This window comes from Dromiciops gliroides, chromosome 4, assembly GCF_019393635.1.
Source record: "Dromiciops gliroides isolate mDroGli1 chromosome 4, mDroGli1.pri, whole genome shotgun sequence".
Classification (NCBI taxonomy): Eukaryota; Metazoa; Chordata; class Mammalia; order Microbiotheria; family Microbiotheriidae; genus Dromiciops; species Dromiciops gliroides.
The window spans coordinates 225,026,150-225,053,819 of record NC_057864.1 but is presented as its reverse complement, the minus strand read 5'-3'; the positions used below and the strand labels follow the sequence as shown (position 1 = coordinate 225,053,819).

General features: G+C 35.7%; 1 protein-coding gene across 2 annotated transcripts in view; it reads right to left on the bottom strand.

The window, feature by feature from the left end:
• Positions 1-27,670, bottom strand: part of SHISA6 (shisa family member 6) — a 449,490-nt gene that overhangs the window by 184,388 nt on the left and 237,432 nt on the right. For both annotated transcript variants that reach the window (XM_044005521.1, XM_044005520.1), the window contains exon 4: positions 17,531-17,626. In XM_044005521.1, the coding sequence (XP_043861456.1) occupies positions 17,531-17,626 (96 nt within the window). The remainder of the gene's footprint in view (positions 1-17,530; positions 17,627-27,670) is intronic.

Here is a 27,670-nt window from a genome sequence, read left to right as displayed (position 1 = left end):
TATATGCAATAGAGATAAATTAGAGGCCTTCCCAATAAGATCAGGGGTGAAACAGGGATGTCCATTATCACCCCTATTATTTAACATTGTCCTAGAAATGTTAGCTTTAGCAATCAGAGAAGAGAAAGGAATTAAAGGAATTAGAATAGGCAAGGAGGAAACAAAACTATCACTCTTTGCAGATGATATGATGGTATACTTAAAGAATCCTAGAGGATCAACTCAAAAATTACTTGAAACAATTAACAACTTTAGCAAAGTAGCAGGATATAAAATAAATCCACATAAATCATCAGCATTTCTATACATGACCAACAAAGTCCAGCAGCAAGAGATAGAAAGAGAAATTCCATTTAAAGTAACAGTAGATAATATAAAATACTTGGGAGTCTACTTGCCAAGACAAACCCAGGAACTCTATGAACACAACTACCAAACACTCTTCTCACAAATCAAATCAGATCTAAATAATTGGAAAGATATCAATTGCTCATGGATGGGCAGAGCTAATATAGTAAAAATGACAATACTGCCTAAATTAATTTACTTATTCAGTGCTATACCAGACTACCTAAAAATTATTTTATAGAGCTAGAAAAAATAATAACAAAATTCATCTGGAAAAACAAAAAATCAAGAATATCCAGGGAAATAATGAAAAAAAAATTCACAGGAAGGTGGGTTAGCAGTATCAAACCTGGAGCTCTACTATAAAGCGGCAGTCATCAAAACTATCTGTTACTGGCTAAAAAATAGAATGGTAGATCAATGGAATAGGCTAGGCTCAGGAAATGCAGTAGTAAATGACATTAGTAATGTAGAGTTTGATAAACCCAAAGACTCCAGCTTCTGGGATAGGAATTCAGTATTTGACAAAAACTGCTGGGAAAACTGGAAGATAGTATGGCAGAAATTAGGCATAGACCAACATCTTACACCTTATACTAAAATAAGGTCAAAATGGATACATGATTTAGACATAAGATGTGATACCATAGGTAAATTAGGAGAGAAAGGAATAGTCTACCTATCAGATCTTTGGAAAGGAAAACAGTTTATGACCAAACAAGAGATAGAGTATATTATAAAATGCCAAATGGATGATTTTGATTATATTAAATTAAAAAATTTTTGTACAAACAGTAGCAATGCATCCAAAATTAGAAGGGAGGCAGAAAGCTGGGAAACAATTTTTGTGACCATTACTTCTGATAAAGTCCTCATCTCTAAAATATATAGGGAACTAAATAAAATTTATAGGAATCCAAGTCATTCCCCAATTGAGAAATGGTCAAAGGATATGAACAGGCAGTTTTCTGATGAAGAAACCAAAGCTATCTATTCCCATATGAAAAAGTGCTCTAAATCTCTAATGATTAGAGAGATGCAAATTAAAACAACTCTGAGGTACCACCTGACACCCATCAGATTGGCTAAAATGACAAAAAAGGAAAATAATAAATGTTGAAGAAGCTGTGGGAAAATTGGAACACTAATGCATTGTTGGTGCAGCTGTGAACTGATCCAACCATTCTGGAGAGCAATTTGGAATTATGCCCAAAGGGCAATAAAGTTGTGCATACCCTTTGACCCAGCAATTCCACTTTAGGTCTTTTTTCCCAAAGAAATCATGGAAAGGGGAAAGGGACCCACATGTACAAAAATATTTATAGCTGATCTTTATGTGGTAGCAAGGAATCGGAAGTTGAGGGGATGCCCATCAATTGGGGAATGGCTGGACAATTTGTGGTATATGAATACAATGGAATACTATTGTGCTATAAGAAATGATGAGCAGGAGGAGTTCAGAGAAACCTGGAGGGTCTCGTGTGAGCTGATGATGACTGAGATGAGCAGAACAGAATTAACATTATACACAGTATCATCAACATTGAGTGTTGATCTACTGTGATGGACTATATTCTTCTTACCAATGCAAATGGTACAGAAGAGTTCCAGGGAACTCATGATAGAAGAGGATCTCCAAATCCAAGAAAAAAAAAAAAGAACCGTGGAGTATAGATGCTGAATGAACCATGCTATTTCTTTTGTTTTTGGTGCTGTTGTGTTTTTTTCTATTTTGAGGTTTTTCATCATTGCTCTGATTTTTTCTCTTAGGACTAATGCAGAAATAGTATTAATGTTATTATGTATATATATATATATATACATATGTGTGTGTTTAGATATCTATATCTATATATGTATATAGATATAATCTATATTAGATTACCTGCTGTCTAGGAGAGGGGGGAGGGAGGGGAGGGAGGAGAAGGGAGGGAGGGAGAAAAATCTGAAATTGTAAAGCTTGTATAAACAAAAGTTGAGAACTATCTTTACATGTAACGGAAAAAATAAATTCCTTATATCTAAAAAAAAAAAGATATAGGCTTACAAACAAGAGTAACTCAGAAAAAATGGAATATAATACTACAGGGGGAAATAGACCCTTACTGAAATAGCAAGTATTCCTAGATGAAAACATCAGGGCTGAGTAGAAATTCTAAAATATAAACACAGGGGCTGAGTAGAAATTCTAAAAATATAAAAGTCAACAGAAGCAAAATAGATAGATATAAGTGAGCAATTGGAAGGGATTAAACAAAGATACTATACTTGTCCATATGCCCTAGAATTTTTTGAAGCCTCAGCCATACTTAAGGCTACTAGGAGATAAGTGATTGAGTGTTGAACTTGGAATCAGGAAGACTGAAGTTCAATCCAGCCTCAAATGGTTATTAACTGTGTGACCCTGGGTAGGTCACTTAACCTGTTTGCCCCGGTTTCCTCAGCTGTAAACTGGGGACTTTACATATATTGTACCTAAAAATTTTTCAAGGTTGCTTTAATGATTTAATGAGATAAGATTGTAAAAAGTACTTAGCATAGTACCTGGCACATAGTAAGCACTAATAAATGCTTATTCTCTTCCCCCTTTCCCCTAATTTATTTAATTGTTTTGTATGAAAATGTGTTCTGTGTATATGTGTATGTGTGCTTTCTCCTCAACTGGACTGTAAACTCTGAGAGCTAAGATGTCATTTTTAAAAATTTCATTATTTAAAACTTTAAAAAACAATTAACAGGCATTTATTTTTTATCCTTCATATCTACATGAAAAAAGAAAACCTATTAACCAATATACATAGTGAAGCAAAACAAATTCCCATATTGTTCTGTCTCAAAATATATGTTCTTTCTACATTCGGAATCTATCATCTTTCATTCTTCTTCTACAGTCTCCTTCCCAAAGCCAGAATACTGCTTTTTAACATTGGGAGTAGATGATGATGATGACGATGACGACGACATTTCTACAACACTAAGGTTTACAAAGGACTTACCTTACAACTACGGGTTAGTTAATCTAAGAAGTATTGTATACCTTTTATAGATGAAGAAATAGGAACCCAGAGACATTTAAGTGAATTGGCTACAGTCACATAGCTAGTAAAGGGTGAAGTCAGGATTTGAACCAGGTCTTCAAGTCAGCTGCTTTTCACACTATACTGTGTTGCTTCTTTCTTAACCATTGTTGCTATGTGACTCACGGTATTAGTGGCTGATGGCTCAGCATGAATTTATGCAGGCTAATAATACCTATCCTTCCAGGTTGATTACACATTACTCCTTGTGCACTCTGAATTCCATCCAGACTGGCATGCCTCTTGATCTTTGAATAACTCATTTCTGTGCTTTTTTACAGGCTCTCATGCCTATAATACTCACTACCTTCCATCCCAATGCTTATTGAAGCTTTCAACTCACTTCAAGGCCCAGGTAAGTGCCATTTCCTATAAGAAACCTTTCATGATTCCCTCAGTTGTTAGGGGATTAATTAGCAAATTGCTTTGTATTTATTTCATTATCTACTTATCTGTATACATGTTTCCCTACAATACAATGAAGGCCTCTTGGGGGTAGGGGACAGTATCAGTCTCTGTATCCTAAGTGCCTATTATAGTCCCTGATACAGGTAGACATGTAAGAAAGTGCTATTGAATTGAATTGGAAAAAATGAATACTTTCCCAGGCTCCAACTTGTGGCCATTGAACAAACAGCATCTCCCCTAGAATCTTAATATAAAATATTGAAGATGCCTTCATCATATTCACGATCCAAGCCAAAATCAATCAATGAATATTTATTAAGCATATAATACATGCTATGCACTGTGCTAAACCACAAACAGTTCAAAATCTGAATCTCCCAAGACAAGGGAGGCATTCTTTCTCTCTCTACCCCTTTAGGGATTCAAACTTCCAAGGCAAAAACACAATTCCGAGTGGTTTTGGTTGCTGACTAAAAGAATATTCCTGAGAAACAAAATCTACTTGTTAGGGGAATGAAGATGTCAGTCCATAGTCCTTAATGTTTTAAAAAATTCTTTTTCTGGCTTAAGTCTCATAACCTATCAGTCTTCTTACCTATCAATCTTTGATCTTGTGTTAAAATGTTACAAAGGTGGTATTCTGAATTGTGCAAGAGAATATGCTGGAATACCTTTTAGTAGGACTTAATGGCCTCAATTGCCTTACAGTGAAACAAATAAGATGGAAGAATGATGGATAATATGGTATAAGGAAAGTACAAGGAGCCTTTTGAAAGCAAGTTATCTGAATTGAATACAGAACACAAATCATCTCTATGGTACAGATTGATATAGCTGTTTCCTGTACCTTCTGTATATGTAGATGAATATCAGAAGTATGGGCTATAGTCCCATTTCCAGGCGTCATTCTCAAAGATAGTATCACAGGGTAGACAAAAGAGAGAGAGAGAGAAAGAGACAGAGAGAGAGACAGAGAGAGACAGAGAGAGAGAGAGAGAGAGAGAGGTACAGAGAGACAGAGAGACAGACACAGAGAGACAGAGATGCAGAGAGACACAGAGAGAGACAGAGAGACAGAGAATAATAACAAAAATTTGTGGAGTATGTGACAGAAGCAAAAGAAAGTGGAAGCTAGGGTTCAAAAATCCTAAAGGCAAATTCTACTTTTTAATATAGTCACCAAGAGACAAACTATACTTTATAAGGTATTACTCAGGGGATGTCTAAAGGTAACTAAATTTTAAAACATTGGGTAACATCAACATTATCGCTCTGACCAGTCTGGCTTCTTTTAAATTTGAGAAAAAATCCCAAATGTGCATCATTATAAAATTGGCAAAGTTTAACAAAAGCACTAAATAGCATTTCTGATCTCTATGAATATCCTCCTGTGTAATTTGTCAGGCCTAATTCTATGTAGTCCATTTGCAAGAGGTATCCTTGGCTAATGTTAAGAATGATTAAGTGACATTAACTGGGAGTTTGGGCTGTTAGCCATAAATGATATATACAATAAAGTGCAGAAGGATTCCTAAACCACACTGCACTTTTTAGTGGGATCAATGTTTTGGGCCCACTTATGTTTCACAGCATATAGCATAATTGACAAGAATCCAGGAAATATTGTGCATTCCAATCATACTGCTGCCTGGGTGGGAACTGGTGTGGAGGTAGTTCTAGTACACATATTTGAATGGCTTTCTGTCTCTAAATGGGTACTACAGTCTCTGGGGTGTACAGGGTGGTCAGAAAAAGACTAACATTTTGGTGTAAAGGCTTGCTAAGCCCTTTTCAGGGCTACTTATCTACCTTCACCAAACTTCTCACCCATTGCTTCCCAAGAAACTATAGCATGTACAGAGGCTTACATTACAGTAAACCATCTCAACAGACAGGCTAAAACCAGGTTGACGGTATCTGACAGGCCTCAAACCTGTCTGAGTTAGAGAGATGTCTACTTTATGCATGGCAAAACTTTCTCCAGGAATATGGGTGGATGAAAAACAATTTGTTGTTTGGAACCAAGACAGCTGAAATAGGTGCCATGGAGTACTTAGAGTTTGGTCAAGCACCAAAGACTCCAAGGTAGGTCATCCACTCCATCCTGGGCCATTGACAGTTATCTTGGCTTTTGTCCTGCCACTGGACTTCATTGACTCTGGAGGAGAGAGTGAGGCTGATGGCTTTGGACAACTCTGCCTCACTTAAATCCAATTCACACAGAAGTCAAGATATCATCCGTATCATTGGTCTTCTTCAAAAAACAAAGGATGAATAACAATAGCTATACTCTACAGCAGGAAAGAAGGATAAGAAAAGGGTAAGAAAAAGGATGATGGAGGCTCTGGAAGAAGCCAGAGAGTTAAGGCAAGAGTTACTGAAAGACTAAAAGAAAAGTCCCATGCCCATAAATTGGGGAATGTCTAATAAGTTTTGGCATAGAATTGTGATGAAATGACGTCTTGCTGTAAGAAATGACAAGTAGGATGGTTCTCAGTAAAACCTGGGAAGTCTTATCTGAATTGATGCAAAGAGAAGTAAGAACCAGGAGAATATTGTACATAGTAACAGCAATATTGTGATCAACTGCAATGCTACTCTGATCAAGGCAATGATCTGAGACAATTGCAAAGAACCCATGATGAAAAATGCTATCCATTTCTAGAGAGAGAACTGATGAATTCTGAGTGCAAATTGAAGCAAAAATTTTTTTTACTTTCTTTTTCTTTTTGTTTGTATTTTCTTTACTAATATGGAAATATTTGCATGACTTCACATGCAGAGTTGCTTTGCCTTCTCGGGTCAAGTGTCTGAGGTTGGATTTGATCTCAGGTCCTCCTGAATCTAGGGGCCAGTGCTTTATCCACTGTGTCACCTAGCTTGTCCCCCTTTTCTTCTTTTTATGTTTGTCCTTCCCTCCATTAGACTATTTGTCCATTAATTTAACATAGTATCTTGTTACACAATAGATGCTTAATAAGGTGTTTATTGATTTGGTAGCATCTAAAAACAGCCTGACACATAATAGGCACTTAATAACACTTATTCATTGATTGAATGGCTCTGTTCCTAATTTATAAAGAATGCTAGGGGGAAGCGAGGTAGTACAGTGGGATAAAGCAACTGGCCCTGGATTCAGGAAGACCTGAGTTCAAATCTGACCTCAGACACTTGACACTTACTAGCTGTGTGACCCTGGGCAAGTCACTTAAACCCTCATTCCCCCCCCCAAATAAAAAACAAACAAAATGAAAAAGAATGCTATACCATATTGTATTGAACACTCCTTGAGGTAGGTGGTTCAGTATGATAACCTTTCTTTACAGATGAAAAATCTGTGGCTCTATGAAAATGAAATTAATTAGTAGCAGACCTGGAATTGAATCCAGGTCTTCTGACTGTAAGACCGTGTGTTCTTTCTATCACACTATGATTGATTTTCCTAGCCTTATAATGAGTCAGAGAATTGACTACCGCTTTTAGGCCCCAGGAATATATTTCCTCTTTCTCAGGGAATTCTTTTAAAAGGAATCCCTCTGGCACAAGTATAGTAATGCTTGTATAATTTATCCATTTTAACTGCTTAGGAGCAAAAGGGGTGCTCCCCTTGCCTATCAGTCTCCTTGATGCCTTATTCACAATTACTTATAACCACCAAATGGAGCTGGTTTCAGGCTTAATAGGAGAGGTTTTTTTTTTCCTTTAAAATTTTATTTTCATTGCTGGAAAGCATTAATTTCCCTTCTGATACCAGAGTGGTTCCAGTCAGTTGTCACATGCCAGAATTTGAGAGCAAGGATGGGGATTGATAGTGAAGACAGGGCAGGATTTGGCTTTGAGGCACCTGACAGAAAGCCAGCATGTGTTTGCACAGGTCAATTGTTTCTGAGTGGAGCTAGAGCTATGGAGTGGCCAGTAATTGATTGACAAGGGGCTCCTAGGAATTATGTTCAGACTTCTATTTACTACACCTCCAATTAGAGAAAGAGAAGAGAGAGAGAGAAGAGAGAGAGAGAGAGAATTCTGAACATATTTAGTAAGCCTATTATTCATTGTTGCTTTAAAAAAAAAAGTCCCCTGTAATTAGGTGCTATAGAAGTAGTCAGTCAACTATGGAAAGCCAAAACAGCATTGTCAAGCTCCATAAGAAAAAAGAGAAACCAACAAGTCAAATCCAGGAAAGATGGCAGAAGTCCAACTCCTGTCCTAATGACTCTTCCCTCTACATCTACTCACTGCTGAGTCCTGGAAACATCAGCCAACCCTAGTTCTCCCTTATCTCATCAGCATAACTAGAAATTTCTGAGCTTCAGGGAGGTTTTCTTCTAGAAAGGTGTCTGTTCTATAATATAGAGACTTCTGGGACCTTTAGTGGACAGGATTTAACTCTCTGAGAAGAGAAAAAGGCAGGATATGACAAGGTCAGGTTTTACTTCAAGGTCAAACAAGTAGCACATAGTAGAATAAAAATTTGAACCCAAGGCTTCAACTTCAGATTCTGGACATATTTTTTCCACTACTCTATACTATTAGCTCTTATCACTGTGAATGCTCCTTGGTATATCAGACAAGCTTTCAGTCAGGTAGGAAATTTCTACTTTTTTGTTTCTTGTAATGTGTTGTGAGTTCCAACACTTTTGGGGGCCCCTAGCAAAGCAGTTCCACCTCTGCTATTCCTCTTTATGAGGTCCCAAAGCAGAAGATCTATCTGGAACCCCATCAAGACTGAATGGAGGTATGGAGCAATTCAGTTTGTAGAATATTAGAACCAGAAGTGACTTTAGTGATTGTGTAGTCTGAGTCTTTAATTTTAAAGATAAAGGGATTGAGGGTTAGGGAGGGGGAGGAACTTTTTAAGATCCTCATTAAAGTTGATAGCACATGTGTATAACACCTACCTATACAATGTCCTCAAACTCTGAGTTTCACTTTCAATATCTGTCATAGGGGGGATTCTTAGGATAGATTTAAGGCTGGAAGAGAGGGTAGAAGCCATTGATCCTCACCCTTTTTTTTACAAATGAGGAAATTGAGGCATAGTGAGGTTAAGTGACTTGTTCAGATTCACACAGCTAGTAAGAGTTTGAGGTGGGATTTGAAAGATCTTAATCTAGTAATAGCTACTTATAGCATTTTATAGGTTTATTGTGGAGAAATCACTTTGTTAACTTCAAACATAATACAAAAATGTACTGATATATGTGAACACATTATGATATATGTGCATACATAATATGTACATTTTATTACTTCACACGATCTATGATGTAATTATGTGAGGACTCTTACAATTTGTGTCATCCATAGTTCATTGATATCTTTTCATCCTGTGTAATTGATGACCAATATTGCAAATAAGTCCTTTCAAGAAGATTTATATATAATTTATTAGAAGTCTTCTTTTATTTATTTGTTTGTTTGTTTTTGTGAGGCAGTTGGGGTAAGTGACTTGCCCAGGGTCACACTAGCTAGTAAGTGCCAAGTGTCTGAGGCTAGATTTGAACTCAGGTCCTCCTGAAATCCAGGGCCGGTGCTCTCTCCACAGTGCACCTAGCTTCCACAGAAGTCTTCTTTTAGACCAAGATATTACTAACCTAGCAACCATGGACCACCAAGGGAATTTGTGGATAGATTTTTAAGGTCTATGAATTTAGTTGTGAGAAAAATATTACATCCTTATTTTCATCCCCAAACAAAACAACTTATCTATAAAGGTGAAATTTCAGGCACCAGAGAAGTTGACTTGGGGGTAAAAGGTAGATATTCTTAGACAGGCCAGATCCTTTTAGAGATGGAATTGTATCAGCAGTTGCCAAGTATAAAGTGGCTTCTGGTCAGGATTTCCTGTATTAAGATGGCTTCTGTTACTCCCTGTTCCAAATGAGAGAATTCTCTGTCAAATAATTATAAGAATTTGTGTCCTTTGAATGGGCAGCTAGGTGGTAGAGTAGATAGTCTTGGGCTTGAACTCAGGACAACCTGAATGTAAATTATATATCATCTCAATCACTCCCTTCTTTTATAATAAGGAAACTTCAGTTTTAACACACAGAAATTAAATTACTTGCCCAAAGCTATTTAAGAATGTAAGCTCATAAAAAAGATGGTTAGCTCATGGCAAGTAGCATGGTTTTATTCTTTATACTTTATACCATGTGCTTAGTATAGTCCCTTGCACATAGTAGGTGCTTAATAAATACTAATAAAAGGGGCAGCTAAGTGGGCAAAAGTTAGCTAGGTGGCTCAGTGGATAGAATGTTTGAGTCTGGAGTCAAAGAAGACTTCTTTTTGGCTTCACACACTTAGTAGCTGTGTAACCCTGGGCAAATCACTTAACCCTATTTTGCCTCAGTTTTCTTCATCTCTAAAATGAGCAGGAGAAAGAAATTGGCAAACCACTCCAAAATCTTTGCAAGGAAGCCTCAAATAGGGCACAGAGTTGTACATAATTGAAATAACTGAACAACAATAAATACTGTTTTGACTGATAACTGGAAGAGATTGGATATGAATATGGGTCTTTCTGACTCCATAACCATTCTTTTCACTATATTACACTTTTTCCAGCCTCAGTCTTGGTTCTCTACTTTAGAAATGTTGATCAGTCCAACCAAGTTCTGTCAGGCATACTAATGTTAACTTTCAAAGGCATGCAAGGAAAAACCCAAAACTTTATTGGCTACTTTTAGAAGAGCTGTAGAATAAAGGAGCTAAAATATACCTACGCTTAACCCTCCCCTCCCCTGCCCCCCATGATGTATCATTAATGAAGAAATTATTAGATAATTATATAAAGTAACATTATATCACATCTCTCAGGGTTCAGCATTTGCAGGTCAGTGAAGCAAAGAAGGGTAGTAAGTAGGGTTTTACTGTCTCTCCTTTAGGTCTTTGCCTGGAGCAGCTAATTCCCACCCCTATCAGTTAGTACCTACAATGTATTTTCTTTTTATAACTTTATTGATGAGTTGAAGGCAGAAAAATTGAACCCTTCATATTTTAATAGATTTTATTGATAACTGTCTTTTAAATTTTTACCTAGATTTTGCCTTCTTGTTTCCTAATCCTAAAAAGCCTTATAATGAAGAAAAATTCTTATAAAGAAAAAAATGGAAGATATTTTAAAAAATCAGCAAAACCTAACAGCACATAGGGAAAAAAACAAATAAACCTTATACGTAATGTTCTTATATGATCTTATATGTAATGTTCCAAGTATCTCTGCAAAGGAGTAAGGGAGATGTCTTCCCATATATCTTATTTTGGGGATGTTTATTTTTATAATTCTGTAACACTAATTTTTTGTTTGATGCTTGTTGATACTTATATTTGTAAGATTTTGTATATAATTTTTCTGGATCTGCTTACATTACTTCATACCTGTTCACTTCTTTATATTTATAATGATGTAGTTTCTTACAGAACAGTCATACTACATTATATTGATCACAATTTGTTTGATCACTACCCAGTTGATGGTCATCTACTTTGTATCTAGTTCTCTGGTACTACAAAACATGTGGCTATAAATATTTTGGTAGACATGGATCCTTTCTTTTTGTCAATGAACTACTCAGGGAGGGAGGAAGCAGGGTGGTAATGGTAGTATATATGTACCAGTAGAGTCTCTGGGTCAAACAGTTTGGGCATTTTAGTAATTTTATTTACACAATTCAAAATTTGTTACCAAAATATTTCTAATAGTTCATAGTTTCATCAACAATGTGCTAGTTTCTCTATCTTTCCATAATCCTCTGACATTGACCATTAGTTATAGTTTATCATTTTGGACAATTTTTCTGGGTGTGAGGTAAAATCTTAAGCTTGTATTTATTTGTATTTCTTTCATTATTCATGATTTAGATTATGTCTTCATTTTCTTTGACCATTTTTAAAAGATGACAGTTGTTCATATGTATATATAGATGTTATTTCTATATTATGCATTTAGTTGTCTAAATATCTTGAATATCAAATCCTTGTCAGAGATATATGATAAAAACATTTTCTCAGTCTTTACCATCAAATCTTAGACTCATTAATTTTGTTTGTGCAAAGTTTTTCAATTTCATGGAATCAAGTTATCTATTTTATCTTTTCTATTGTCTTTATCCATTATTTGGTTAAGAATTTATTGCATACTCATATCTGTGAAAGTTATCTGCTGTCTTTCATTTTTTATGGTATGATCTTTAATGCTAGCACATATGCATTTTGAATTTAATGTGGAATATGATGCATGATGTTGGTCTAAGCATAATTCATGCAAGACCTCTTCCCAGTTGCCCAGCATTTATTATTAAATAGGAAATTCTTTCCTAGGTAATTTGTGTTTTTAGGTTTGTCAAACATTGGGTTATTGAGTTTAATTATATCTGCTTCTTCCTCGTCTAATCCATTCCTTTGAGCTACTTTTCTATTTTAACTATACTAAATAATTTTGATGGTTGATGTTTTATGATGTATTTTAAAGTCTAAAAATGCTATTCCCTTTTCTTTCTTGTATTTTCAATTGTACCTCTTGATATTCTATATCTTTTGTTTATCCAAATGAATTTTGTAATTATTTTACCTAGCTCAGAAAGATATTCCTTTGTGAGTCTGATGGTTTAGTGTTAAATATGTAAATTGACTTTAATAGTATTATAATTTTTACCATATTGTCATGGTCCATAAAAGTATCACCTTAGTAATTTTAGTAACTTAGTAACTTATTGGGAGAGTTATTACCTTAGTAATTTTAGTAACTTAGTAACTTATTGGGAGAGTGATTCCAAAATATTTTGTGCATTTTATAGTTATTTTGAATTGAATTTTCTTTTTTGTTAAGTTTTCTTTTTTGCTTTTGTTATTATGATATAGAAATGCTATTGATTATTTTGTGGAATGATTTTGTAACTACCACTTTCCTAAAACTATATATTTTCTCCATTAGTATCTTTACTGATACCTTAGAATTTTCTAAGTGAACTATAATGGTATCAGCAAATAAGAATTGTATTGTATCTTTTCTCCCTATAACTATGCCTTTAAGAAATTCCTTCTCGTGTCTTACTGCCATTGAACATTCTTATTGAATACTCAGTAAATTATTCTTTTAGGAATATAATTTTCCTCTGGGAATCTTTTAGCTGCATCCCAGAAATTTTGGCAGTTGTTTTTATTATTATCATTGTCATTCACCTAATTAACTTTTTCTATTATTTGTTCTTTGACCCATTTATTATTTACTATTTCATTACTAATTCTACATTTTGATGTCCTTTATTTTTGTTCATTGAATCACCATTTTACAAGTCATCATCATATGATGTGATTACTATTTCTGAATTTTTACCTGTATTGACAATTTCTCTGTGCCTCAATTAATAAAAAAGTTCCATATTGGCTGAATAAATATGTATATTTTCTAGTGGTCATATTCAGCTTTAAATTCTTCAATATTTTGTTCAGTCTAAATTTTCCCTTTTATCTTTCTTTTAGATTTGTACTACTCTGAGAAATAGTAAAATCTTCTACTATTGTGTTATTATCTCTCTTGCAAAATTTAGTTAATTTTCCCTTCATGGATTGAGATGCCATGCCATTTGTAGAGTATATATTTAATATTAATATTTACTTCTCTATGATTTTTTGGTGAATTTTCATTTTGGGCTTTGTATATTAGAATGATTATAATTTCTGCTTTTTCAAATTCACCTGACACAGATAATTTTATGTGTATTACCTGATACATGTAATTTTTTGTGGGGGGGTTGAGGCAACTGGGGTTAAGTGACTTGCCCAGGGTCACACAGCCAGTAAGTGTTAAGTGTCTGAGGCCAGATTTGAACTCAGGTCCTCCTAACTCCAGGGCCAGTGCTCTATCCACTGTGCCATCTAGCTGCCCTGATATACATAAATTTTATTCCAAACCTTCATTTTTATTCTACATATATTTTTGGTTTTTATGTGAATTTCTCGTAACATTACAAAGTTTTGTTTTCTCAGTCTGTCAATCTCTTTTTATTGTATTATTCAATCTATTCACATTTAATGTCATATGAGTTAGTTTATGTTTTCCTCCATTTCTGTCTCTAGTAATTTTTTTTTAAATTTGGATCCCCCTTAGTTAGTATTTAGTTATGTTGTTATTTGTACTTTGTCCCAATGATCAGTTTTTCTTAACCTACTTTGATGCAACTCCATTCTCACAAACTCTTCCCTCTCTGTCTTCATCCATCCACTCCTGTTCCTCAACTTTTTCAATACTTTTGGAGTTTTTCTTAACTCATTGATTTATCATTCAATCATTCATTCATTCAGTTATCTAATTCTCACTCTCTTCTCTCCTTGCTTTTATGACTCTTAGTTTAGTGGTTATTTCAAAATTTCTCTTTCTCTGTTCTTATCCAACTTTTTTTTTGTTTGTTTCTTCTTTATATTTTCTGGGTGTGGATTGCTTTCAGAAAATATGTTTTGTTTTTTCGCTGAGACAAGATGTTGACCATGGACTCTTTCAGAAGAAGGAATCTCCTTGTGCACAAAATTCCCTCAGATTAGATTCACTGTAAAATCACCATTTCCCATTAGAGATACACATTATTCTTCACAGGAATATTCCTCAGTGGGACCCTTTCCTCTCACTGGGTTATGTCCTCCTCTTTTGATTACCCTTGATTTAATTCCTCCCTTTTGTCATCTCTCCCATTCTTCAGTACCCCAGCTTCTTGTTTAGAGACCAGAGAAACTATCTTCCCTTCATTATTCATCCATGGATGTGGTTGGGGCAATAGCACCTATTCCCCTCTATCTTCTATCTTTCCTTTCCCTATTTATATAATTCTCCCCCTCACCTTCTGTAATTTCATCATTCATATAGCTTTATTTACCTATGAGAGGATTGTGGGGTTTAGTCCATGGTACTTGAGACCTATTCTGACACTGTCACTTCTCTTATGTCCTTTAATTTAGATTTCATCTTAGGTAATTATGACCCCTAGAAAAGTCCTAGTACAAAGCCCTGTGAGGAAAGCCAAAAAGATTTGAGAAAGATTGGCTCAGGCTGTATATATGCCAATATAACTCACCTGTCTAACTTTCTTATTGAATTGACTGAACTGGCCAGTTGATTTATGGTTCCATGTACATAGGCTCTGAGCAACATTAAAGGAGAATTGGATTCATTCCGCTTGCTTTTCATGGTCGTACAAAAACACTAAAGGAGTTCTGCTTAGTCCTTGCTGACAGTCACTTCTTTTATGGTGTTCCTCCTAACTTAGTTCTAAGGAGGTGCTGGCCCAAATGGAATATTTGTCAGTTAAGATTATATGTGAGCAGTGCTGTTTCTAGAGTTATTTAAATTGGTACTGATCTAAGGTAACTATTAACTTGTAATTTTTCAAAATTACCTAAATCTCATATAAATACAAATCAATATGAATATCAATGAAAACGAGCCCTCTGCTATGATGGAAATAAAAGGACAGGATTGTCCTTTCTCACTTTTAACCCCCTTATCACTCCAACATATACCATGGGATTCCTTTTTTGACTTAATTGACTAAGGCTTTGATATTTATTTAAACCTTACATAAATATTTGAGGTGCAATAGCATAGAATTTGACTTTTTCTGGGGATGCTGCCCCCAAAGTATAACCTTATTTATGAATAGGGATTTGATGGGGTATGGGCTGGAGTGGGAAAACATCTTAGTTTGGGGCTAACACCCTGTTTAGTCCAGAGGAGCATTCACAGAGGTGAGTAATTCCCATATGACCTCCTTGGTATGCCTAACTAAGGTAAAGGAAATGGTAAAAGCAGAAAAGGGTAAGAGAAAGAGGAAAAAAAGGAAAGTACAAAACATTTAGTTATACACTCCCTAAGGGTTTGAAATTGTTGGCATCCCAAGAAGCTAGTGGAGTAGTACACTGGGGTAGTTGGTGGATCAATACTGCCTGAGGGAATCATTTAATCTTATAATATTTTTTAACAGAGAAGAAAAATCAGCATATGTCAGATTTGTTTTCGGGCCAATCCATGGTAGGGAACTGTTGTAGAACATGATGATTGAGTATAGCATTATAGTGAAGCAACAACGCATTTTTGTTTATATAATCTTCTTTGGTACCAATAAAATGGTTTTGAAAGATGGCCCAAATCTTCCAGAGTGATGTCTCTATGCCATAAATAGCAAGGAACATCAATGTGGTTATCCTAATCTGTTGGGGGATTTAATTTCATCATATAAATTGTGGGTCATCATAGGGTATGGAGTGGGTCAATGGAGTTTAATTGTAGAGCAGGAGTCAGCAACATCTTTGACCTTGAATGCCATAGCAGGGCTAAATGACATTCATGGGCACTATGGCACAGACAGGGGAGAAGGAAAAAGGGAAGAAGGAAAAGAAATGAATTAAGAAAGGACAAAGAGGGAGAAAATATATACATATACATACATACATACATACATATATACATACACACATGAGGGGAGGGGGTAAGAAAAAGGTTTCTCAGATGAGAAATGATATTAATATTTGTGCCAAGTGCCACTTACATTGTTTATTCAAGGATGATCTACTTGTTGACATATTCTCTTCTACCTTCCATCCTCCAGCGCTAACCTTGCATTTTTTTAAAAAAAGAGAAAAATTCAGCTTGGCACCATGCTTCTTCTTGACAACCTAGATTTGTGGATCCGATTCACCACTGAAGGAGGATGTGTGGAAGCCAGAAGTTTGCATGCATAAGTAGGACTCAGGTCCTTGGTGCAGGCCTATAACTCTTAGTACCCACAAGTATCACCTGTATCCTTGATAAACTTTATTTAGATACACATAGACACAACAGAGAAAACATACACAGGTACAGATTATTTTCTTCTCTATATAATTAACATTGCATAGAGAATTCTTTAAAAAAAGTGCATGGAATGTAAGAAATATTGTAAATTGTCCTTTTTCACTCATGTAACAACAGACACATTTTCAGCTAGAGTAAGACAGGAAAATATTTCTGCATATATTTCACATTGGTTCTATATAAGTATACAGATTGGTAGAAAAGTAATTAGATGGATTTGGACTAGATTACTCGTGTAGTGACAGAATTCTCACAACACCATTATGATTCTGTTAAAACAGAAAATGTAAACAAGCAGGATTCCGCATCTCCCTACAAGATGCTCTGCAAGCCAACATCAGCTACATCACATACAGGCTCAATAGAGAAGCTCCATCTTGTAGCTTTAGGGACAGGTTAACATCTAGGTTTGTACCTATATTGTATAAGATATACATATCTACACACTGAATGCTGGGCTGTCTATAGAATAAAACTCATAATGCATACTAGCAATGCATACAGAGTATAGAAATCAGTATAGAAAATGTTAGTTTAGAAAGGAAAAAAAAGAGGTCCACTTTGCAAATACTACATATTTCGTGCTCCATATAGCTCCTAAACCAAAATGAACAGTGTGGGTCTTTCTTGCTTATCGTATCCCAACTTAGGGGTTATGGGCCCTAATGTCATATCCTCTATTCCTGGGAAGCTCCACTAGAAGCATCCCAAATCACCAGGAATAATCATCCACAGATTCACCCTAATCATTCCTGTCCAAGACAATTGTCTGGCCTCCAAACCATCTTCAATGTTTCAGAGTGACTTTCCCTAGACAATCTTTGTATTTAGTAAAAAATGGTTTCCACTGTACCCTTCGTGTGTCCTCTTCCTAAGGTGACAAATCCAGATGAGATGAAGTTATGGAGATCAGGGCCTCCACTTCGGTGAACATCCTTCCCATAGAGCCCTGTGGGAAAACAGTAGATAAGGTAAAGGTTACCTGACACACCCATGACACTTGCCATTTCTTTCTATCCTACCTTATATGAAATCTGCTGGACAGTAAAATTCATGAGGGCAGAGACTATAGTTCACTCTCTAAATCTTCCTTGGCACATAGTATAATGGCATGTATATATTTGTTTTAAATTTATTTATTGATTTGTTTGTTTATTTCTTTTTGTGAGGCAATTGGGTTTAAGTGACTTGCCCAGGGTCATACAGCCAGTAAGTGTTAAGTGTCTGAGGCTGGATTTGAACTCAGATCCTCCTGACTCCAGGGACAGTGCTCTATCCACTGCGCCATCTAGGTGCCCCTAAATTTATTTTTAATCTGAACTTAATCCCAAATAAAATGAGCATTTCCATATTCATAGTAGAATAAAATTATTTCATACACACATATATGTGTATACATGCACTTTTTTTTTTGCAGGACAATGTGGGTCAAGTGACTTGCCCAGGTTCACACACCTAGTAAGTGGCAAGTATTGAAGGTTCAGATTTGAACTCAGGTCCTCCTGAATCCAGCACTGGTGCTTTATCCACTGTGCTACCTGACTGCACTTCCCCCACTTTTACTGTTTGTGCTTCTTTCTGGCCTTTTGTTCTCTTCTTTGCATTTTTTAAAGCTTCGTTGATTTTTCTTTCCTTCCTTCCTTCCTTCCTTCCTTCCTTCCTTCCTTCCTTCCTTCCTTCCTTCCTTCCTTCCTTCCTTCCTTCCTTTTTTCTTCTTTCTTTCTTTTTCTTTCTCTTTCTCTCTCTCTCACTCTTTCTTTCTTTCCTTTTTCCCTACTATCCCTATCCTCAATTATCATGCTCCCACCTCCTTTCCCTAAGGAAAAAAAAATAACAAGCCATGGTTTTTAAATAAGGTATTAAAAAAGAAACATGTCATTGGGGCAGCTAGGTAGCACAGTGGATAAAGCACTGGCCCTGGATTCAGGAGTACCTGAATTCAAATTCAGCCTCAGACGTTTGACATTTACTAGCTGTGTGACCCTAGGCAAGTCACTTAACCCTCATTGCCTGGCCAAAACAAAACCAAAACAAAACCCACCCAAAACCAAAATTAAAAAAAAAAAACCAAAACCAAAAACCAAAAACAAGACATGTCTTAGCTAAATTTATATATCACTTTAAGGTTTGTTAATTGCTTTACATATATTATCTTACTTGAATCATAACAACCATGTGGTATAAGATATTATTATCCATATTTTATAGATAAGGAAACTGGTGCTAAGAGAGACCAAGGTCATAGTGTTTGGGGCAGAAATCAAATTCAGGTCTTACTGAACCTATAGGGTAGGTACTTGCCATTATATCAGGGGTTAGCAAATATTTTTCTGTAAAGAATCAAAGAGTAAATATTTTAGGCTTTATAATAAAAAAGGTAAAATCAAGGATATTATATGTACTTCTTATAACAAGAGAGAAAACAAATTCCCACATATTTTTATTTTCTATTTCTTTGTTTATTTATTTACTTATTTATTCACTCATTCATCTCTCTCTCTCTCTCTCTCTCTATTTATTTTGCGGGAGGCATGAAGGTTAAGTGACTTGCCCAGGGTCACACAGATACTGTCAAGTATCTGATGCCAAATTTGAACTCAGGTCCTTTTGAATCCAGGGCTGGTGCTTTATCCACTGCACCATCTAGCTGCCCCTCCCCCCGCCACATATTTTTATTGATGAAATTAAACAATTAGTAATAATAATATTTGAGTATAATTTTTTATAACAAAGATCTAGTAATGAGAATGAAATTCTTTTGGGGAGTAACATTACACTGAATTGGATTTCAAAGTTAGAATACCCTATCATCAAAATTGCTCATAAATGTTTGTTAATGCTGATCATTTTTTAATGTATTTCAATCTTTGAAAATATATTCACATGATAGGTACTATAAAATATTGATATCAATTCACAAGCATCTGATTTCAATTGAGCATATTTATCTCTTGGAAGGCATTTATGGAATTGTATTAGAGTCTTCTCTTGATATTTGTCTTTTAGCATGTCATTACATTGTAGTTGAATCACTTCCAATGAAGATTAGCTGGAAGCTCTTCAGTTTCACAGTTCAATGGAGTCAGAAATATGGCTATTCCTTTTGCATTTTTTGTACTTGCACTGAGGTCCAAAAAATTATAAAACCAGAGAAAAAATAAAAACTGTAAAAGAACTTTAGCTTTAACATGGAAAAGATATGTACTGCCAATATGTGTAGGAAGGAAAAATCTTGCTTTGTGTGTTAACTTCTGAGAGCACAAGAAGTATAGAAAACAACTTGACATGATCTTAGATTCAAACAATTTTAATTGTTGTTGAATTGACTTTATCACAGTATAAAAGCACTACTTTGCCTTGAAAATTTATGTTAAATTCATTAAGAAACATTATGAAATATGTAGCAAAAATTATTTTTTAAAGTATTTAATTGGGGCAGCTAGGTGGTGCAGTGGATAGAGCACTAGCCCTGCATTCAGGAGGACCTGAGTTCCAATCCAACCTCAGACACTTGACACTTTCTAGCTGTACGACCCTGGGCAAGTCACTTAAACCTCATTGCCCTGCAAAAACAGCAACAACAACAACAACAACAAAAAACACAAAGTATTCAATCATAGTGATTGAAGGCAGTTTTTTTCCATTCAGAAAAATTTCAATCTTGGTCCTAAACTCAAAAAAATTATAATAAAACTTTTCCTCTTCTTCTCTTGTTTTCATGTGATAGGTATATGCTGGTAATAAAATAAAATGACAGTATGGTGATATGCATTATACTCAAAATGCTGTCAAGGTATAATTGTGAGCAACTATCTGAGGTGATGAGAATGCCACATCAACTACCCACTGTAGCATCAAAACAAGCCACAGACAATATGTAAATGTATAAACATCTCTTGGTTCCTACAAAACCTTTCTTTATGGAAAATAGAATTTGAATTTTATATAATTTTATGAATTATGATATATTATTCTTCTTTTGATTTTTTAACCATTAAAAATGCAGAAATTATTCTTGGCTTGGGCTGTACAAAGACAAGTGGGTCAGATTTGGCCTGCGGGCAGCAGTTTGCTGAACCCTGCACCTAGCTGCCTTACAGAAGCAAATCCAAAAGAGCAACCCACAGAGAGATAAAGGAGTTCTGATTTAGTCTAGAAAATAATTGTGTCACTGCAGTAAAGATAAAATCCCTGATACAATACTCTCACTGGAGGAAGGAAAGAGAACAGAGTAATTTGTTGGTGGTTTTAAAAAAACCTTTTATTAATTCCCTTTAAATATTTAGAATGACTTTTTTTGCACCTTCTCCCATACCCTTCCCTCCATTGGGCCTTCCCTTGTAACAAAGAAATGCAATTAAATCAAAATAAACCAACATTTTGGTCATATTTAAAAACATATCTTTCATTCTGTACCTATCACCCACCATTTGTAGGAGGTATGTTTCACTGTCAAACTCCAATCTCCCCGCCCCCCAGGGCAATGAGGGTTAAGTAACTTGCCCAGTGTTACACAGCTAGTAAGCGTCAAGTGTCTGAGGTTGGATTTGAACTCAGGTCCTCCTGAATCCAAGGCTGGTGCTTTATCCACTATGACACCTAGCTGCCCCCTCACTGTCAATCTTACTGAGTCATTATTGGTCATTGGATTGATCAGAGGTCTTTCAAAACTGTTTTCCTTCACATTACTGTGTCCAACATACAAATTGTTTGCCTGGATCTGATTATTTTGCAAATTCTTTTTTCCCTCAACTTTTGATATAAACACAGTTTAGAATATCTCTTCCTGATTATCCTATAATGTTACTCCTCTTTTTCCTCTCTCTTCTACCTCTCTCCTTGGTCCTCCACAGCTCAATGAGACTGAAAGGAGTGGGTTTCACCAGGCCTAGCATGTTTTCTGTGTGCTACTACTTCATACCCTATAGTTGATGACATTAGCTGACATTAATAAATATTTCTCTCAATGCTGAGAAAACCAAAACCTTGAAACAAGCCTTATCTTCATTTGCTAAAACTCACTGGCCCACAAAATGTGGGAGTTTATGTGGTATAATGAAAAATTCTTAGATTAAGTTTTAGGAGGCCTGGGGGGTTCTAATCCTAGTTCTGTTAGTCATTTAAGAATTTGATGTTCCAGTTTCTTCATTTGTAAAGTTAGGCTGTAAGGTATTAAGACTATCTCTGATCACATCAGTCTTCTACTCAAAGACCCTCAGTGGCTCCCCATTACCTACTGAATGAAATATAAACTCTTGATTGTGACATTCAAGAATTTCCATTATCTCGCTCTAACTTCCTCTACCATAATATACATTGTGTGAATGAGAATAGTTAGAGAAATTAGAGCCAGATTATGGAAATCCTTGAACCCTCTAATCTATGTATAGAATCTTCCACAAACTCTCCATTGGGGAAATATCATGTTGCTCTACCATCTCTATAGCCTTTTACATAATATCCCCTTAGACCTTAGATGGATGTCTTCTCTTGCTCCAATTTCCTTCCTTTTATTCAAAGCCCATTTCAGGGGTTACATCCTCTATGAAGCCTTACTTGACTCTGTGAACTTTATCATTCAAATTTTTCATAGTATTTTGCCTGAAGTCCATTATACCTTCCATACTCTCTTTTTATATTAGCGTTATTTGTGAACAGGTTCCCCCCCCGTTCCCTGGTAGTTAATAAGCACCTTGAAAACACATAATAAGTGGTTTATGTTTATTAAATTCAGTTCCTAAGATCCCTACCAACTCTCTAAGTTTATATTAAACAGAAATCATCATTCTGAGAAGTACACTCTCCTCTGACATATAATACTTTGAAATCAGTAAACACTGGATTGATAATTGATTATGGAAGTAAAGTATTAAAATGAGACTCCTGGTAGGAAACTTGAATTTTATTAAAAGCTGTGCAAACTGAGCTGTTTCAATATGGGCATAAATAGCAGCTTATAAAATAATGTAATTCAATAATTTATTATATTATTTATATATAGTAAAATACTGATAAAACAAAATTATATATGACAGATTAGATGGCTATTTGATTAAATTATTTACTATTAAATGGAATTGACCAGTAAATTCAATGAAAGAGATTAATTTAATACTCTTGGAATAAAGGTTTATACATTTCAAGTAGGAAAGGACCTTAGAGATCACTTAGCCCTAAACTCTTATTTTGTAGGTAAATTTAAAGTGAGACTCAGAAAAGAAAAAAAAAAAGACTTACCTAATGTTACACATAAAATGAGTTAGCCCAGATTCAGGATCAGAACTCAAATCTCCTGGATACCTATCCAATGTTTTTTGCTCTATCTAAATATGGTGTCCTGGCAAATGTTTAACAACCAATTCTCCAGAAACAAACAAACAACAAAAAGAAAAGCAAAATGTACAAGGATGCATTGTTTAAGCTTAAATTGCATTACAAAAGTTTCTCTCATTACTTCCTTAAGTCTATAAGTCAGCCCTGATTTGTGTCATTTGCCTATTACTGAGTTATAATTGCTCACAGTAAAATAATTAACAATTGGCTCTCACAAATTGGTTCAAACTGGTTCCAACCTTTCCTGGGACTATTAAATGTATAATTCTCACCATGAGAATCATTGAAAATTAGAACTAGAAGGAAAATACTGTAAATATTTGAGTAGTAAGGTTTTTTGAAGTCAAGCAAGCATTTTATCTTATTTTTCTGTTTTTCCTTATCCAGGTTGTAGCCAAACAAATTTACACAACCACCCACATCATTCTCAAACTTCATGCTTTTGGCAAGTCTTGCTTTGATCATGGGAACAAATACACTGCCACAGTATGAAGATAAAAGGGTAATTTGGGAAATTAAAAAAAAAGAAACAGAAGGAAAATTTCAAATATTCTTAGGGAAACCAGGGAAAACATTGAGATTTCAATGCTTTATAAATGTTACTACCATTGTTTTAATGGGGAAATTCCATGTTATTCCAGCTCAGGTCCCTTAGTCCTTTCTTTAATTTGTCTCCAAATGCTGGGATCAGCTCTGTTAATAGCAGCATTCCACAAAACCCAATAACCTATTTGGAAAATGGGGTCTATTATAGCACTGTATGTGCTGGGGCAGGAAGAACTGGTAGGTACCCTTGTATAGAAGTATGGGTTTTCAGTGTCATTCTCTTGAGGAAGTAAGCAGGGAAGTACTTCTGGACTCATAGTGTGTGGCTTTCATACCTCTAATAGTATTAATTTGATCTAACAAATTCATGAGATATACAGGTAGGCCAGGGCAATACCTTTGATTTTTAAATATTATTAAATGGTTGAGTGATTCAGTACCTATGATACAGTTGACTCCCATGGGGAATATGAACATTAGAAATTCACTTCCCTCTTCTACTTTTCCTTCTTATCCCTGGAACCCCCCCCCCCCCATTTAGGGCAGAAAATCAGTGTAGTATGACTGCTACTGAAGTCTATAGCATCTCCAAAAATCTCCTCCATTATTAGAAAAACATAAGAATACAATCCCAGGGGGCTGAGTGAAGATGGCAGAGGAAAGGCTATGACTCTTGGGGCTCCCAACAAATCCATACCTTCAAAAAATGCCATAAGACCACTCCTGGAGCAGCAAAATCCATAAGAGAACAGATTGAGACCATTTTTCAGGCAAAGATGGCTTAAATGGGCAGCAGGGATCATCTGCTGTACCAGGGTGAGAGAGAAGCTCAGTGTACAGCACAGATCCAGCCCCAAGCAGGTTGCACCTCCAGAGCCTCAGAAACTTCAGTGTCAGCAGCTTCTTCAGAAACTCAACTCATGGACTAGTGAGGGGTGTTTAGCAGCTGGCCAGGGAGAAATAATAGGGGGTCTCTTCTGGAGCAAAGGCAGGAGTGCTGTTGTGTTACTCAGGAAACAGACTTGAGTGGCAGTGGCCCAGTGTAGGAGGGGCACAGGCATGACAAGCTTTCAATGATAGAGAAGCAGATTTCAATCAGATTTCTGGTTCCAGGTTAAATCACAAGCAGGCCCATGATTACTTACAAGCCAGATGGGCTGAGAATGAGTGTCTCCTTAAATATTACCACCTGTGACCCCCTGTAGCTTGGGACAGTGCATCCTGGAAGCAGAGCTCCACATTAAGAAGGAGTTAAAGGCCAAGAAATAGGTAGGAAAGATGAGCAGGCAGAGAAAGCAGCAAACCATCAAAAGTTTCTTTTGTGGCAAGGTAGATCAAAATACACCCTCAGAAGAAGATAATAACAAAGTCAAAACTCCTACATCCAAAGCTTTCAAGAAAAATATGAATTGGTCTCAGGCCACAGAAGTGCTAACAAAGGACTTTGAAGATAAAATAAGAGAGGTGGAGGGAAAATTAAGAGAGGTAGAGGAAAAAATGGAAAGAGAAATGAGAGTGAGGTAGGAGGAACATGAAAAGAGTCACCAGCTTCAAAGGACAAATTGGAAAATGGAAAATGGAAAGGGAGGTACATAAACTCTCTGAAGAAAATCACTGCTTAAGAATTAGGATAGAGCAAATAGAAGTGAATGACTCTAAGAGAAATCAAGACACAATAAAGAAAAACCAAAAGAATGAAAAATAGAAGGCAATGTGAACTGTCTCCTTGGAAAAAAACAGCTGACCTGAAAAATAGATCCAGGAGACATAATTTGAAAATCATTGGATTACCTGAATACTATGATCAAAAAATTAGCTTAGACATGATCTTCCAAGAAACTGTCAGGGAAAATTGCCTTGATATTCTAGAAGCAGAAGCTAAAATAGAAATTGAAAGAATCCACTGATCACCTCCACAAAGAAATCCCAAAAGGAAAACTTCCAAATCTGTAGCCAAATTCTAGAGATCCCAGGTCAAGGAGAAAATATTGCAAGCAGCTAGAAAAAAGTAATTCAAATACTGTGTAGTTACAATTAGAATAGTATAAGATCTAGCAGCTTCTACATTAAAGGATTGGAAGGCATGGAATATGATATACCAGAGGACAAAGGAACTGGGATTACAACTAAGAATTTCCTACCCAGCAAAACTGAGTATAATATTTTAGGGGGAAAATGGGACTTCAATGAAAAAGACGACTTTCAGGCATTCATGATGAAAAGACCTGAAGTGAATAGAAAATTTGACTTTCAAACACAAGGCCCTAGAGAAACATAAAAAGGTAAACAGGAAAAAGAAATCATGAGGGATATTAAAAGGTTAAACTGTTTATATTCCTACATAGGAAGATAATACTTCTAACTCATAAGAATTTTCTCAGTATTAGGGCAGCTGAAAGGAATATACTTAGACAGAGGTCATAGATGTGAATTGAATATGAAGGGATGATATCTGTAAAGCATTTATTTTTTATTTATCCTTGTTTTTTTGTGGGGCAGGCAGGATGGAGTGGCTTATGTATGGTGCCAGATTTGAGCTCAGGACCTCCTGCATCCAGGGCTGGTGCTCTGTCCACTGTGTCACCTAGCTGACCCATGATGACATATTGAAAATAAAGTTAAGGGGTAAGAGGAATGCACTGGAAGGAAGGGAAAGAGGTGGAATGTGGTAAACTAGCTCACATAAAGGAAACAAAAAGCTTACAGAGTGGAGGGAAAGAGGGAGTGCGTGACCCTTACTCTCATCAGAATTGGCTCAAAGAGGGAATAACATACTCAAGTGGGTATAGTAATATATTTTGTCCTGAAGGAAAGTGGGAGGGGAAGGAGATAAGGGGGTGGAGATGAAGGAAGGGAGGGCAGATTGGGGGAGGGGGAAGTAAAAAGCAAAACACATTTGAGGAGGGATAGGGTGAAAGAAGATAAAAATAGAGTAAATATTGAGGGAAGGGAATAGGATGGAGGGGAATACAGTTAGCAATAGTAATTGTGAAAGAAATGATGAGCAGGATGCCATCAGAATGATGTATGAAAAAATGTGAACCATCAACAGAGAAAGAACTGATGGTATCTAAATACAGACTGAAGTATATATTTTTTGTTAGTTCCTCTTCCTAAATTTATTTTGTCTATTTTCTTTCACAACCTGACTAATGTGAAGATGTTTTGCATGACTGCACATGTATAACTCATATTGAATTGTTTGATTTCTTAGGGAGGGTTAAGGAGGGAGGAAGAAAATTTGGACCACAAAGTTTTTAAAAATCCATGTGAAAAAAATTGGGCTTTTTTACATGTAACTTGGGGAAAATTCTAAATAAATAAATAAGCTTAAAAAAGAATATGATCCCAAATGGGCATCTCATCAGAGGATGAGTTTTACATTGGAAAGACCTGTGACCTAGAAGTTAGATAGCTGAGTTCTATTCTAGGCTTTGCAGCAAACCTTAGAAATGACACTTAATTTTTCTGGCTTCCAACTTGTTCATCTGTTAAATGGAAAGGTTGGAATAAATGCTCTCTAAGCATTTTTTCAGTTCTATGATCCTATGCTTTATTTTCTGGGAGCCATATCTATACAAACATATCTATATTTTATATTTCAAGGCTAGCTATCCTCTGACAGCTTTTGTATATGTATTTGTATGTGTGTGTTTCTATGCACACATATGTGTATAGAAACAAAAAATCCTGGTTCCTTAGGGTACCCAACTCCCCAGAAACACTTTTCATCCCTACAGGGAACTTGCTTGTTTAGGGCTCTAGAAATTGTAATGCTGAATTTCATAGAATGGAATTATTAGAGCTTAACTAAGATGCTTCTGCCCACCTCTCAAGCCGTGTTACTATTCTGAATTCAAGACTCTTAGAAATGGTAGAAATAATTTTTCCTAAGAGGCAAAACGTAAGGGAAAGGAAGCAGGACAGGAAAAGAGTAAATTCCAGGCCTATATAAATAACAATAATTTCTGAGCATGGAAATTATAGTGGAGTGGACCAAAAATTTATGAATGTGTGATACTTTATTTAATTTATTAATCCAGATTTAGAATTTATGACAAGGTAAGCTCAGGCTACTTATCTTGTGTATGAAATAAGGAACTGTTATGATAAA